Genomic DNA, 15,764 nt, shown 5'->3' with positions numbered 1-15,764 from the left:
TAACAACTTTTATTGTTCAGTATAAAAAATATGGCCTGGGGAGATTTAAATCCAAATTTAATATTTTCTGTTGTTTATTTTAGAGCCAATTTGTCACATACTTAGAATTTCATAAAAGATGCAGCTATTTTTCTATTTTATCATGCATAAGAAATAAGCTGATAAAACTCATTTCAAAAAATGACATTCTATTGAGATATTTGTCAAGCCATAGGAGCACTTTTTTCTCTTGTTTTCATTACGCATTTATTTTCAGTAAATGTTAGTATTATAAACAGATTATTCTGTTATTCTGTTAGTTGAACAGATAACAAATATCTATAATTAACATTATAAAGTTATAAAATATTTTATATAGAATGTTAACTCTGATTTTGACTTGATAACAGTAAAGGAATATTATGAGAAAATAAATTCTAAACTTTTTAAAATAAAAATTAAGACCTCAATTTTAATTAGAATAAATATTCTCATTAAAAAGATCTTGTACTTGATTTACGCTTATTTGGCTTTGTTTTTCCCTTAGAATTTTTAAATGGCTTTTCTAGTATAGTCAATTGATTCTCATTGAGAGAATATATTAGGTTTCATCCTGACTTTCTTTCCTCAAGCCTTGAGACTCTTATTTCTATTTTCTCCTCTACTTCTTTCATTGACAGATAAACGACAACATTTTCATTTGAATCTCATTTTGAAGGGTGGTTTTCAAAATCTGGCTTGTTCTAGATTTTTACAGTTTCAAAAGAGGGCAAGAGAAAAAAAAATGAAACATATAAATAATATAAAGTAGAATCCAGCATGAATAATATGCAGTACTTTAAATTTATTTCCTTTAAATTTATTCCCTCACTAAACTTTTCCCCAGATAGGATTGTAGTTAGCAGCTTTAATCAATTAAAAGGTTTTTTCCTCTTTTCCTTGTTCACCTCAGTAATGTTAGAATCAACAAAAGTACAAATGAATAGTCTCTAGTCTTAAAAACCAGCTCCAGGGTGATTGAGGTTTTACTTACGGGGAAGATGCACTTAAATACAGGAAATTGGACTTCTGTGATGGTCTGGTGGTTAAGAGTCTGCCTGCCAATGCAGGGCACACCTGTTCGATCCCTGGTCCAGGAAGATCCCACATGCCACAGAGCAACTAAACCCATGTGCCACAGCTACTGAGCCCATGCTGTAGTGCCTGCATGCCTCAACGAAAAGTACCCCTCACCAGCCACAACAATAGAGAGCCCGTTCACAGCAACGAAGACCCAGCACAGCCAAAAATAAATAAATACATAAATGTTTTAAAATAAACACAGGAAACTGATAATATAAAGAAATACAATTAAATATGAAAATTTAATTATAATCTGTGTTATTAGAAAACATCATCTAATTGCTGATCCCAGGACTGAGCTGTGGTTGCTGTAAAGACTCGGTGCTCAGGCATGTGGCGCTATGACTGTGTTTGAAGTTTTATCCCCCTTCACTTCATCTTAATTTGAATGAGTATATCTAAAGGTGTAATATCCCCAAATTTGTTCTACAGAGACCATTATCTGTTTCATTAGTAAATGAGATAGAAATAGCAAGCCTTCTGTCAACCATTAAAACCTTCTGTCAACCATTGTTAACCTCAGTGTGTTTGTGTTTGTTTATTATTAGAAAATGGAAATATTTTGCAAATACATTTTTTATTCACCAACTAAATGCTAATTCGAGGAATATCATTTTAAAGTGAAATATGTATATTAAAATTAACCTTGTTATATGGTACTATATTTTCCAGTTTATAACTCTCAAATATCTCATACCATTAATAACTTTCTAGGTCTGTGGTTTATGCAGAAATGGAAAAAATCAGGTTCTCTTTTACAATTGACATGTCGTGATCATTCAGACCCTCGCCAAACTTTCTTATACAAGCTTAGTAATAAAGCAGGTAAGTATATAGTAACAGTTTTAAAAATATGCACTTGAAAACCTGTTTTAAAATAAACCTTTAGCAAATAAGTTAACATGTGTTTCTGGTGATTAAAAAACTATCAATTGGTTGTAATTTCTTAATGAAATCAACTCACAAAAGCAAACAATTGATAGCATGATTTAATTTTTTATATGATTGTATTTATTTCTTGTGCATTGCACAGCTAGTCTGAGATTATCCTAAAAATTTTAGCATTTATAATTCATACCATGAGTTAGTTTTTGAACTAGGTTCATGTGCTTCTAGGTGCCCCCAACCCCAATCTTCAGCCCTTGTTTTAAACTGCCACATATTTTTTTACTTTATTATTATAAGTATTTCTGGAAAATGTGAGAAACTGATGGCTACCCACTCCAGTATTCTCGGGTCTTCCCCAGTGGCTCAGATGGTAAAGAATCTGCCTGCAATGCATGAGACCTGGGTTTGATCCCTGAGTCAGGTAGATCCCCTGGAGAAGGGAATGGCAACTCATTCCAGTATTCTTGCCTGGAGTATTCCATGGATAGAGGCTACAGTCTATGGGGTCACAAAGAGTCAGACACGAGTACGCAACTAACATTTTCACTTTCAAACTATTAGTAGTTATTCCTTCTACAAATTCTGGCCACTGGATGAATCTGGTTAGTCATCTCTCATTAAGTGAAAGAAAGTGAAAGTCGCTCAGTTGTATCAACTCTTTGTGATCCCATGGACTATATAGTCCTTGGAATTTTCCAGGCCAGAATACTGGAGTGGGTAGCCTTTTTCCTTCTCCAGGGGATCTTCCCAACCCAGGGATTGAACTCAGGTCTCCCACATTGCAAGTGGATTCTTTACCAGCTGAGCCATAAGGGAAGCCCAAGAATACTGGAGTGGTCCCTTCTTCAGTGGATCTTCCTAACCCAGGAATCAAACCAGGGTCTCCTGCATTGCAGGCAGATTCTTTACCAACTGAGCTATCAGGGGGCATTAACTAGTTATGAAATATGTTCCCTATCTTGCATGAATATTCTAAACTTTTACTCCCAAAAGTCCCCAGCCGGTCTCTCCCCATCCAGTCTCACTCTCTCTAAGTGACCTCACCTCTGACCTTTCGTCTCTCCCTGGCTTATCCTCGTACTCGTGTGTTCCCGGCACGCTCTTTCCACTGTGTCCTTTGAGATCTCCATTTGTGGAGAACAGACTGCGTTCATCTGTGTCTTCTGCACAGACCGTGATCTCTGCTTCCTGCAGAAAGGTCCCCAGCGCACAGTCCCCAGCTCCCTGCTCCCCCTGGTGACCGAGCAGAGGAGTGGTCCACTTTTTTGCTGAAAGGCTGGACAGTACACATTTTGGCTTGTAGTCCGTGGGGTCTCAGTTGCAACGACTCAGCATAGCGTTGTAGCACAAAAACAGCTATAGCCAACACATGAGCTGATGAGTGTGGCTACATTTCAAACAGATTTTGTTTATGAAAAAAGTAAAAAGGCAGCAGTCCAGATCACACAGGCCACACTGTACCACCTTTGTTGTAGAAGCAGCTGGACTTCTGATTTCTTGTTACTGAGGCCCACCTGGACGGGGAGCGCGTCCTCTTGCTCTCCATCCCAGCACAGCAGTTATTCCTCCACCGTCACCTGAAACTGCTTCCTGTGAGGCTTATCCCACCCAGGCTCCGCTGCCTTCTTAAGTTATGATGACCTCCTGCCTGGTCCCTCCTTGCATGGTCATTGAGAACTTTGATAGGAGTTCATTGACAAATATTTACTGCACAGTTATGCTTTAGGAAAAGATATTTTCGGGATCTTAATATGCTTAATCCTGGCATCAATTTGGTAATTCCACAAGCAGCTCTTTAAATGGTTTATCAAGCATTAAAGAGCCTTTCTCAATTCTAGTAACGTTCCATTTCACTCCACTGTGAAACCACACGTGGCTACACTCTACCCTGAAATTTCAACCAGTTTTTCGTTCTGTCGCTATAATACCCTGTCTTCTTTGAACACACTCTTCCTTTGCTGTAGTCACGTCATACATATTTGTGCTTCCCACGTTCCCTGCTTTTTCTAGCACCATTCCTCCCTGTGACTGTACATCTTTGCAGAACTAATCGTCTTCATTCTCTGAAATTATACTCCACACCATCACATATCCAGAGCTTTCCTTGATGCCTTGTCTGATTTAATGTTCCTTCCCTGGTGGCTCACATGGTGAAGAATCGGTCAGCAATGCAGGAGACCCAGGTTCAATCCCTGGATTAGGAAAATCCCCTGGAGAAGGGAATGGCAACCCATTCCAGTATTCTTGCTTTGAGAATTCCATGGACAAAGGAGCTTGGTGGCCTGAAGTCTGTGGGGTCGCAGAGAATCACGCACAACTAGTACCCAGTATACTAGTGCCCAGTATATACCTTCATATCCTGAGTCTTCTGTCTCTGGACAGCCCTCATTCCAGTTCTCATTTACCTGATAGATGTCTGTGCTTACATTTCAAACTAAACGTGTCTGAAATTGAATTGTTTTCTTCTGCTGCTTCCTCTTCTTTCAACCTTTTCTAAATGGTACTTGTCCTCTGGATGACTTGGTGTGAAACATCTCAGTGTCATCTGTGGTGGATCCTACTTCTTTGTGTGTACCACATCCCGAGTTGTGAGTGTCATCTGTGAGCTGCTCTAACGTTACATATGTACCGCTTTCATTATACTCGTTACAGCTTATCTCATGTCAGTCATCTTTATGTCTCTTGGCCTTTTTTCCCTGAGTAGGATCTGTCATGACAACCGTTTCCCACCCACCCCCCTACATGTGCCCTCAATACTACTTACAGTACCCTCAAGAACCACTTAGCATAGTTCTTCCCAGTAGGGTGTTGGCTACAAAGCCATTAAATCAGTGATCTTTTCAATGTTATGTTCAGTATCCAAAAGCAGGTCAAATATTGTATGGTAAGCTGAAAATCAAACCCATGTTTCTTAAGTAAGTTAAACTAGTAAACTTAAGCCCTAGCCTTTTAAATCTATTTTTCATCTTCATCCCGATCACCATGTCCTCTTCCTGCTCTTGAAACATCTGATATGAACACCAGGCAGATTCAGTCATTGAATACAGCCCACTTCATTTGAGTCTTATTTTATCCTTTTCAGGATTCTGCCTTAAATACTGTTATGAATATGAGGAAGATAATTGGAAATGGTTATTTCATGTGTTATTGGTTATTAGAATCCGTGAAAGATTCTTTTTTCGGTGAAGTTTTATGATTTTGTTTCTAAGGGTACAAAGTAATGAGTTATTCACAGTATACAGAAATATATGCTTGATTCACAAAATCACAAGATATTCTTACAAGATCACATAGTTCTCATGTGGAAAAACTTAGACTGACTAGAACCGTTGTGTGTAGCTATGGAGTTTGTCCTACTGCTGCTGACAAGGTTTGTTGTTCAGTCACTAAGCCGTGTCTGACTCTTTGTGACCCCATGGACTGCAGCATGCCAGGCTCCTCTGTCCTCCACTGTCTCCTGAGGTGTTTGCTCAAATTCATGTCCATTGAGACAGTTGTTCTCTCTACCCGTCTCATCCTCTCCTGCCCACTTCTCCTTTGACCTTCGATCTTTCCTAGCATCAGAGTCTTTTCCAATGAGTTGGCTCAGGTGGCCAAAGTATTGGAACTTTAGCTTCAGCATCAGTCCTTCTAGTGAATATTCAGAGTTGATTGACTGGTTTGATCTCCTTGCTGTCCAAGGGACTGTCAAGAGTTTTCTCCAGCACCGCAGTTCGAAAGTATCAATTCTTTGTCACTCAGCCTTCTTTATGGTCCAGCTCTCACATCAGTACATGACTACTGGAAAAACCATAGCTTTAACTGTATGGACCTTTGTTGGAAAAGGGATGTCTCTGCTTTTTAATACACTGTCTAGGTTTGTCATAGTTTTCCTTCCAAGGAGCAAGAGTCTTTTAATTTCATGGGTGCAGTCACCATCCACAGTGATTTTTGAGCCCAAGAAAATAGTCTGTCACTGCTTCTGCTTTTTCCCCTTCTATTTGTCGTGAAGTGATGGAACAAGATAGGAAATATATGAAAGGCAAAACTGAAAGTAAATGTTCCCTGGGGTCTGTGTATTTATACTGCATTTTACAAAGTAACATGTAATTAGCTATAGTAATAACAGCAGGGCTTCCCCTGTGGCTCAGCAGTAAAAAATCTGGCTACAGTGCAGGAGATGCAAGTACAATCCCTGTGTTGGAAAGATCCCCTCAAGAAGAAAATGGCAACCCACTCTAGTGTTTTTGCCTGAGAAATCCCATAGATAGAAGAGCCTGATGGCCTCGGTCCATGGGGTCGCAAAAGAGTTGGACACAACTTAGTGAAAACAAGAACAATAATAGCAACATTAGAAAAACACAAGAGAGAGTATAACTGTAAAATTTTACTGTAAACATTCTGTAACCTATAGCATTCCCCTCTGAAAAGATATTTACATTACTTCATAATTATTTGTAGATCTGAATAGATCTTTTGCACTTGAATTCTTTTATAAGAATTAGTTATAATTTTGCTTACAAGTTACTGATTTATTATTTGCCTTATAATGTGTGGCAGGACTTTCATCTCCCCTCTGGTTGTACCAGCACTGTTTAGGAGCCAAACTTTGAAAGCACACGTAGATTCTGATTTTAGCAGAAACACTGACAAGTTTACTTAATCTAAATAACACTCAGTTTTTCCAGTGGTACAGTGGGAATAATACTGTCGTTCTCACAAGACTGTTAAAGGTTAAACAAGATAATTCATGTAAAATAATCAGCATTCTGAATAATACAAAACTCAGTAAATATTAATTAGTAAAAACACCTCTACATTAAGAGGTGCCTGAACTAAAATAGTATTATGGATTGATAAATTGTTTGGGGAGTTTTTTTAGCAGAACTGTCAATATTGCTAGCTATAAAATTATTCAAATGCCTAATTAAAGTACTAGCATGTCATACCTGTGAATGTGTTTAACTTTGTGATGTAGGAGCCCCGTTGCCCCCTTTGTAGCTGAGACACAGACACGAGAAGTGGCCTAGCACCTGCCGCTGCACACCACCCAGTAGCAGCCCACATGGCCGGAGCAGGCATGCTAAGCCAGGAATGTGTGCTTTCAAGAGTTTGAGAAGGTTTTTCTAATTTTAGTTTTAAATATCAACAAATATCCATTAATTGATTTTAACTTATAATATTGTCCTAGGAGTTGGAGCAAGTCTCTCCGAGCTATATTCCCCCCCCCCTTTTTTTTTGATCATCTCGATGAAATATGAGTGGTCAATTCCTAGGAAACCTCTACACCTGTATATGTACATATAATTATTTATTCACAAGATAGAAATAGATGGGTTCACGTCAGAAACTTTAAGTAAATATTAATAAAACAGGAAAACATAGAGCAGCATGTACTTAACTGATTTACTTAGCCAGTATGCCATTCTCAGGTATTTTTAAACAGGAGCCCTGGTGATAACTGTTCTGTTTTACTTTACTTTGCTAAAGCTAAATACAAAGTCTCGGATGCCTTGGTCCGATTATTGCTTCTATTTCTTCTGAGTGGCCAGTTTCCTGTTCTTTTGAGAAAGCCTAAAATCACCTGTCTAAAGCAAAATCAGACTCTTACCCTCTTCCCTTTTTTATTTAAGCAAGGCCTCCCCCGTGGGTCTTCATTTTGAAACAGTCTTTTTATCTCTGCAGCATATCATTGGGTAATAACTTTCCTTAATCAAAAGCTAGAACTAGAGCAATGTGGAAGGTAAACTGTAGATTAGGTGACAGTGGTACTGAATGGTCAGCATCACAGAGAAAGAAGAGTCGGGATGGTCCCAGCATTCCATGATGAGGCCTCAAAAATAGCCAAAGAACAAACTATCCATTGTTAGAATTTCAGAAACAAAATATCCTTATTTTAAGATCTTCCTAAATACATCTGCTTAGACTCTCTTTACCAACTGTTGAATTCTGACAAATAAAATGTAACAATTCAAGAAGTCTCGCAGTACCACTTTGGCACAAAATAATTTTTTCTTACAGCAGATTACAGAGACGTTTAATAATAGGTATGATTTGATTTGTAATTAACATTAGTATTTTGTTTCTGAAAGTATAGGAAAGCATCAGTATCAACTCACATTTTAAGAAGCGAATTCTTTCAAATGTGTTTAAAATAAATGAGTAAAAATAAGAACAGTTTAATATTGTGTAGAATATGTCCCTTTAGAAAGCATAGGATTTCTCAACCTCTCAGCACTTTGGATATTCTGGGCGGAATGTTCTTTGTTGTCAGTCTGTCCTGTGTTTTGTAGGACGTTTAGCAGCATCCCTGGTTTCTGCCCAATAAATAGTGCACACATACCTTAGCCCCTCATGTCCTAGCCCCTGCTTGTGAGAAACAGCATTGTCTCTGGACACTACTAAATGTTCCCTGAGGTGCAAAACCACCAGTTCAAAACAGCTATTTTTGTCAATTCCAGAAAATAAACAGAGATGAGTCAATATGAATTGCTTTGTGCATAAGTGCTAAGTCGCTTCAATTGTATCTGACTATGACCCTATGGACTATAGCCCACCAGGCTCCTCTATCCATGGGATTCTCCAGTGAATTGCTTTAAAGCTCATTAAATTTTTCAGGAAAAACAAATGAGCAGTCAAAAGTATCAGGAAGACTAAAATAAGATGAAATTTACTATTACAATGTTCATTCATACATAAGTCATGTAATTATACAGTCCAGAAAAATTTTGAACATTTACTTCTTATCTTTTTCATGGCAATCCTGAAAAGCAGCTAAAATATTTAGAAACTTTTCTAGTTAAACTGTCTCATTCTACAGATGGGAGAAGAGTATTACTTTCCCAAGTTAGAGGTAACTTTTCAACCAAGAATTAGTCACCTTGAGCTGAGTGAAGGTCAGTGGACAAGGCTGTCTTTGAGCAGGTAGAGTCAGTGCAGGTGCACAGAGGATGAACCTGCAGTACAAGGCTCCCCAAACACAGCCCTGAGATGTGTCCATCAGCTGGACTTTGCTCAGATGAAGTGCTGCAGTGATTCCCACCAGCACTGCACCTCGGGGACCAGCATGTTTCTCTTTGAGCTTCTGCCCTCTCCAGCCAACACTGCTACACAGGAATGGAAACAGAAGACTCAAAAAAGGGGCCAGAGTCTGTTTCACTTGGCTAATGCAAAAAGCAGGCCTTCCATATAGGATGCTCATTATCAGTAAAAAATACATTGTTGTTGAAAACATGTTATTAAAATAATTCAATTTAAAATGCATTTTTAAAGTACAGTGCCTTTTTAAAGTACAGTGCTATCTTGGAAATCACATTTTAAAATACAACAGTATTGTGTATCTATATCAATGTTAGTGTCTTTGATTGTATTTGTTTTATCATCATGGAATCAAAGAGCGTAAGGGTTTCTTGAACACCCCCTCTTCTTTTCTTGGTTTGCATACTTCCACTCCACCGAGCTGCCTGAACCTAGGAAACACCAGCGCTCCTCTCAAGGATCTAAATCATCTAAAGCAGTGATTCTGAGCCCGAATGCCATTATTTCTGTAGAAACACAGCAGAATCTCTGCAAAGAGTGACTGTGGGAAAATATATTTAAATTTTAATTTAATGACTATAATTTTTATAATATAAACTATAGAAATACAGTGCCAGTAAATGGGGTGGTAATTGGAAGGGAGCATAAAGTCCAAGGACAGATTTGTTGAATGAGTGACTCTTTTTAACATGATATGTAATATTTTACATACTGGTAAGAATGTAAAAGATGCTGGTGTTTTAAGAAAAAGTATAGAAATGACTGTTACTGAGCAAGGCTGCCACAGGCTGTGCAGCATCATTCCTGTCAGTGTGATGGGAGTGATGCCCCCGGAGCTGTGCAGTGTGGTTGCCTTTACAGAGGACACACATGTTAGGTAATAGAAAAAGCCAACTGTGCTATTACATGGCTGGTTTCATGCAGCTCAGGATAAAGTTTCAGTTCAGAGCGTCAGATTTAGGAAGCACAGCACCTAACTGGGTTAGAAGTGAAAATGATGTGCCATGGAATGGTGGTTTTTACATTTTTTGGCTTGTTGACCCCTTAAAAGAATTTTGAAATAGTTTGTATCCCCTTGTATATATTTATAGTGATACCTACAACTATTTTCTATAATTTTAAATAGTTGCAAGGGATATATTTTCTGGCATGTGAGGTAGTATACATTTACTATAATTGTATTTTCATAAAAATGTAAAGATTTAGAGCTATAAATTTAGCTCATTTAATTTGTGGGAAATATGTGCCATGACATCTAATTGACACAGTCATTTCTTAACTGTCAAACAATCGATCAAACTTTTTGTAAGAGAAAATAAGACTTCATTCATTTTTGGCTTGATTCTCCCTGGGTATGTACCATGAGAAGATCTGAAATAGATTGGAGAAATATCTTTCTCTCATAAGGTAGGAGAAGGAAAAATCATTTTTAGAAAAGTGCTCATATGGAAGCTGGGATCTAGAAACCAGTTTTCTTAAAGATGTAAATGTTCATCTGCCTCATGGAGTCTTAAATTACCCCAAAGGGTAAGTGTATGCCAGCTCGAAGAGCTCTGCTTAGTTCACACAGATGATTCCCAGAGTTGTGCCAGTGAAGACACTGGTTTCAAATAATGTCAGAGGGAAATGAATTTGTCTCATGAAATGTGAGAATGAAGGGGAAATTTTTTTCTTAATCTTTCTAAAATATAATTTTTAAAATGTTTATGCAACTGAGTTAATTCCTATTATAGCCATTCTGTTATTTCACTTACATTCGTAGAATTTTATATATTCAAGTGGCCACAAAGTAGTATCTTCTCATAGACAAAAGAAGGGATGATGACCTTACATTTGGCACAAAAGGTATATACCATTTCACCTGGCTGTGTGTCAGTCTAAACTCTTCTCATCATTATAGTCCTTAAATTCCAGGGAAGACAGGGAGCTTCTATGAAGGCTTTTTATATTCTGGATCCACAGTAGTCCCCACAATTGACTGTCTTTAAGAATCTGAATTTCAGGGCACAAAAAGTATCAACATTTTATTCTGGAACATTCCAAAACAAAATTTTATGTACAAAATAACCAATTATAATGTGTTAGTAATATCTATTTGTACCTTATTTAATTAATCGCATAAAATTTGATTTTGTATTTACTGATCTGAGCCAGATAGTAAAATTAGAACATCACTGGTACTAAAGTGGTCAGGAATGTAGTTTCAGTATTTAAATGAGTTATTTAGCAAAGCATCCCAAGGACAAAAGCCCTAAATTCACCTAGTTTACTGAAAAATTAAAAAATTTAAATAGACCTAATTAAAAAGTCTATTGAATGGATCATAAAATTTTTTATTAAAAATTCAAAGTATTTATCATCTTGACATGCTTAAATAAGGAGAAAATATAAGTAATATTGGGCAAGGGTCAAATGCAAACTTAAAGTAAAAAGTCAGCTTTAAATGATTTCGTACAGAGTTTTGTTTTTATGGAAGAGTGTACTTTTGTTACTTTGGGAAATAATTCTGAATATTGGTGAATATCCTTTGGAAATAAGATTATGAAATAAGAACACTATGGTAAAATTTCAGTCCGCCTATCCAGTTTCTCCCTCACCCCCATACCACAACCCTTGCCCTCTCTCAGTGCAGACACACAGTTCTCATATCAGCACATAAACTACGTAAATGAAACTGGCGGTTTTGGTAGAGAATACCTAGAAATTTGGAGAAGGAATTCATCAGGTACTTAAAAAGGCATAAACTTAATACTACTGAGAAAGTACATTTATGGTCACTTAATATGATACTAGTAAGTTACTTAAAATCTGGTTAATTATTGCACTGTAACTCAGTATTTTTTTCTTCACAGGGCTTCACTACTTCAGAAATGTTGTACTAGTGGGATCTCTGCAAGATCGCTATGTTCCTTATCATTCTGCCCGCATTGAAATGTGCAAGACAGCTTTGAAGGACAAACAGTCAGGTAATGAAGTAAATTAGAAATATTTAAGAGAGTTTTGTCTACATACGAGTCTCTCCCAAATTTTTCTTGCATTCATGTTCTCTCTCCTTTCTCTTGTCTTTGCTTTCCTCTGACTTCCTTTTCCACCTACTGATAGTAACAGCTATCCTTTCTCCATTTTCTTTCATTTGTTTTCTTCTGCCATGTAAGATGTTTTGGCCAGTGAAACAGTAGTTGTTCTTTTGAAATCCCTTTTTCATATAATTACAAATGCTTCTCCATTTTACTGCTTCAGAAGTAATTTGTGCTTCAGTTTCCTCTGGTTTCTTGGGATTGGTGGTTGCAATAAAGGTCATGCTGCCTGTTTGGCAATATTTTACTTTTAGTCAAAGAGTAAAGTAACTATACTTGTTGGCAGCAAGCAGACAAGTCAAGAAAAAAAGAGAGGACCAAATAAAATGAAAAATGAAAGCAGAATAGTTACAACATCTGACACCACAAAAATACAAAGATCCTAAGAGACTGTGAACAATCATACACCAATAAAATGGACAACCTAAAAGAAATTGATACATTTCTAGAAATGTAAAATCTCCACAGACTGAAACAGGAAGAAATAGAAAATATGAACATAATTACGAGCAGTGGAATTTAATCAGAAAAAAAAAAAAAACCCTCCCAACAAATAAAAATACAGGATCACACAGATTCATTGGTAAATTCTACCAAAAGTTTGAATAGAGGCAATAGCTATCCTCAAACTATTCTAAAAATTGAATGTGAAGAAAGATTTACATTATTCTACAAAGCCAGCATCACCCTGATACCAAAACTGGACAAAGGCACCACAAAAAAGGAAAATTACAAGCCAGTATCATTGATGAACATAGAAGCAAAAATCCTCAACAAAATATTAGCAAACCAAGTTCAGCAATGTATTAAAGGGATCACAAATCAAAAGTGGGACTTATCCTAGGGATGCAAGGATAGTTCATTATCTGCAAATTAATTGATGTGATACAACACATTAACAAATGATAAAAAACACATGATCATCTCAGTTGATACTGAAAAAGTGTGACAAAATTCACCATCCATTCATGATGAAAACTCGTCACAGTGAGTATAAAGAGAATATATCAACATAATGAAGGCCATTTATGGGAAAGAAAACCCAAAGCTAACTTCATATTCAATGGTGAAAGCTAAAAGCATTTCCTCTCAGAGGAATAAATCCACTCTTGCCACTTTTATTCAAATAGTATTAAAAGGCCAGAAAACTAAGATCATGGCCTCTGGTCCCATCACTTCATGGCAAATAGATGGGGAAACAGTGGAAACACTGACAGACTTTATTTTCTTGGGCTTCCAAATCACTACAGCCAGGAAATTAAAAGATGCTTGCTCCTTGGAAGAAAAGCTATGACGCACCTAGACAGCACATTTAAAAGCAGAAATATTACTTTACCAACAGAGTCGGACATGACTGAGTGACTGAAAAACAACAACTCATAGCAATCAGACAGAAAAAGAAGTAAAAGTCATCCAGACTAGAAGAAAAGAAGTAAAACTGTTATTGTTTGCAGATGTCATGATACTGTTTCCTTTTCTATACACTGATAATGAACTGTAAGAAAGAGAAAGCAAGAAAACAGTCCTGTTTGAAACTGCATCCAAAACAAAATCCCTAGGAATAAACTTAACCAATCAGATGAAAGGCCCCTGTAGTCAAAACTATGATTTTTCCAGTAGTCATGTATGGATGTGAGAGTTGGACCATAAAGAAGGCTGAGTGCTGAAGAATTGATGCTTTTGAACTGTGGGGTTGGAGACGATTCTTGAGAGTCCCTTGGACTGCAAGGAAATCAAACCAGTCAATGCTAAAGGACAACAATCCTGAATATTCATTGTAGGGACTGATGTTGAGGCTGAAGCTCCAAGACTTTGGCCACCTGATGTGAAGAGCCAACTCACTGGGAAAAACCCTGATGCTTGGAAAGATTGAAGGCAGAGAAGGGGATGACAGAGGACAAAATGGTTGGATGGCATTACCAATTCAATGAACATGAGTTTGAGAAAGCTCCAGGAGATGATAAAGGACAGAGAAGCCTGGCATGGTGCAGTGTACGGAGTCACAAAGTCGGACATGACTGAGCGACTAAAAAGTAAAACTCATAGCAATCAGGCAGAAAAAAAATTAAAAGTCATCCAAACTAGAAGAGAAGAAGTAAAACTCTTACTGTTTGCAGATGTCATGATACTATTTGCTTTTCTATACACTGATAATGAACTGTAAGAAAGAGAAAGCAACAGTCCTGTTTGAAATTGCATCAAAAACAAAATCCCTACAAATAAACTTAACCAATGAGATGAAAGACCTATACTCTGAAAACTATGAAACGCTGATGAAGGAAGTTGAAGATGATAGAAAGAAATGGAAAGATATCCATGGATTGGAAGAATTAACACTGTTAAAATGTCTATTTTATTGCCCCCAGGCAATTTACAGGTTCAAAATGATCCTCATCAACATACCAGTGGCATTTTTCACAGAACTAGAACGAATAATCCTAAAACGTATACGGAACCAAAAAAGATCCCAGATAAACAAAGCAATCTTGAGGAAAAAGAAAAGAGCCAAGCTGGAAAGTCACACTCCCTGACTTCAGACTATGCTATAAAACTACAGTACTCAAAACACCATGGTGCTGGCAAAAAACAGCCACAGAGATCAACAGAACAGAATAGAGTCCCCAGACATAAACCCACACACCTATGGTCAGTTAATCTGTGACAAAAGAGGCAAAGACATACAATGGGGAAAAGATCATCTCTTCAGTAAGTGGTACTGGAAAAACTAAGCAGCTACATGTAAAAAGATGAAAATAGAACATTTTCTCACAACATATAAAAAATTAAACTCAAAATGGATTAAAGATATAAATACAAGATCAGAAACCATAAAAGTCCTATAAGAAAACATAGGCAAAAAAAAAAAAAAAGAACACTATTTGACACAAATCATAGCAGTATTTGCATCTGTCTCCTCTCAATGGGCTTCCCAAGTGTTGTTAGTGGTAAAGAAGCCACAAAAGCAAAAATAAACGAATGAGACCTAAATAAAACTTTCAGTGTTAACGCTCATGCACAGCAAAGGAAACTGTCAAAAAAACAAAAAGACCACCTGCTGAATGGGAGAAAATACTTGCAAATGATGTGACCAGTAAACCAAATTATATAAACAGCTCGTACAACTCAACATCAAAAACAAAAACAAACCGATTATAAAATAGGCAGAACACCTGAACAGACATTTCTCCAAAGAAAACATACAGATGGCCAACAGGTACATGAAAAGCCGCTCACCACTGCTAATCATCAGGGAAATGCAAATCAAGATCACAATAACAAATGTTGGTGAGAATGTGGAGAAAAGGGAACCCTTATATATTTGTAGTGGGAATGTAAACTGGTTCAGCCATTGTGGCAAACAATATGAAGTTTCTTCAAAAAATTAAAAATAGAACTACCATATGATCCAGTAATTCCACTTCTGGGTATATTGCCAAAGAGAAAGAAAACACTAATTCCAAAAGATAAATGCACCCAATAGTCATAGCAGCATTGTTTATAGTAGTCAAGATATGGAAGCAACCTGTGTCCATTAACAGATGAATCGATAAAGAAGATGTGATACATATATACAGTGGAATATTACTCAGCCATTTAAAAGAATGGAATATTGCCATTGTAACAACATGGATGGACCTAGAAGTATTATGCTTAATGAAATAAGTCAGAGAAAGATAAATA

General features: G+C 37.0%; 1 protein-coding gene across 1 annotated transcript in view; it reads left to right on the top strand.

Moving 5' to 3' along the window:
• The window catches only part of FAM135A (family with sequence similarity 135 member A), a 152,449-nt gene that overhangs the window by 135,028 nt on the left and 1,657 nt on the right, over window positions 1-15,764 (top strand). Inside the window, exons 22-23 of the mRNA XM_052651592.1 lie at window positions 1,816-1,926; window positions 11,859-11,972. Of these exons, the coding sequence (XP_052507552.1) occupies window positions 1,816-1,926; window positions 11,859-11,972 (225 nt within the window). The remainder of the gene's footprint in view (window positions 1-1,815; window positions 1,927-11,858; window positions 11,973-15,764) is intronic.

The sequence above is a fragment of the Budorcas taxicolor genome, chromosome 14, assembly GCF_023091745.1.
Source record: "Budorcas taxicolor isolate Tak-1 chromosome 14, Takin1.1, whole genome shotgun sequence".
Lineage (NCBI taxonomy): Eukaryota > Metazoa > Chordata > Mammalia > Artiodactyla > Bovidae > Budorcas > Budorcas taxicolor.
This window is presented reverse-complemented; position numbering and strand designations above follow the sequence as displayed.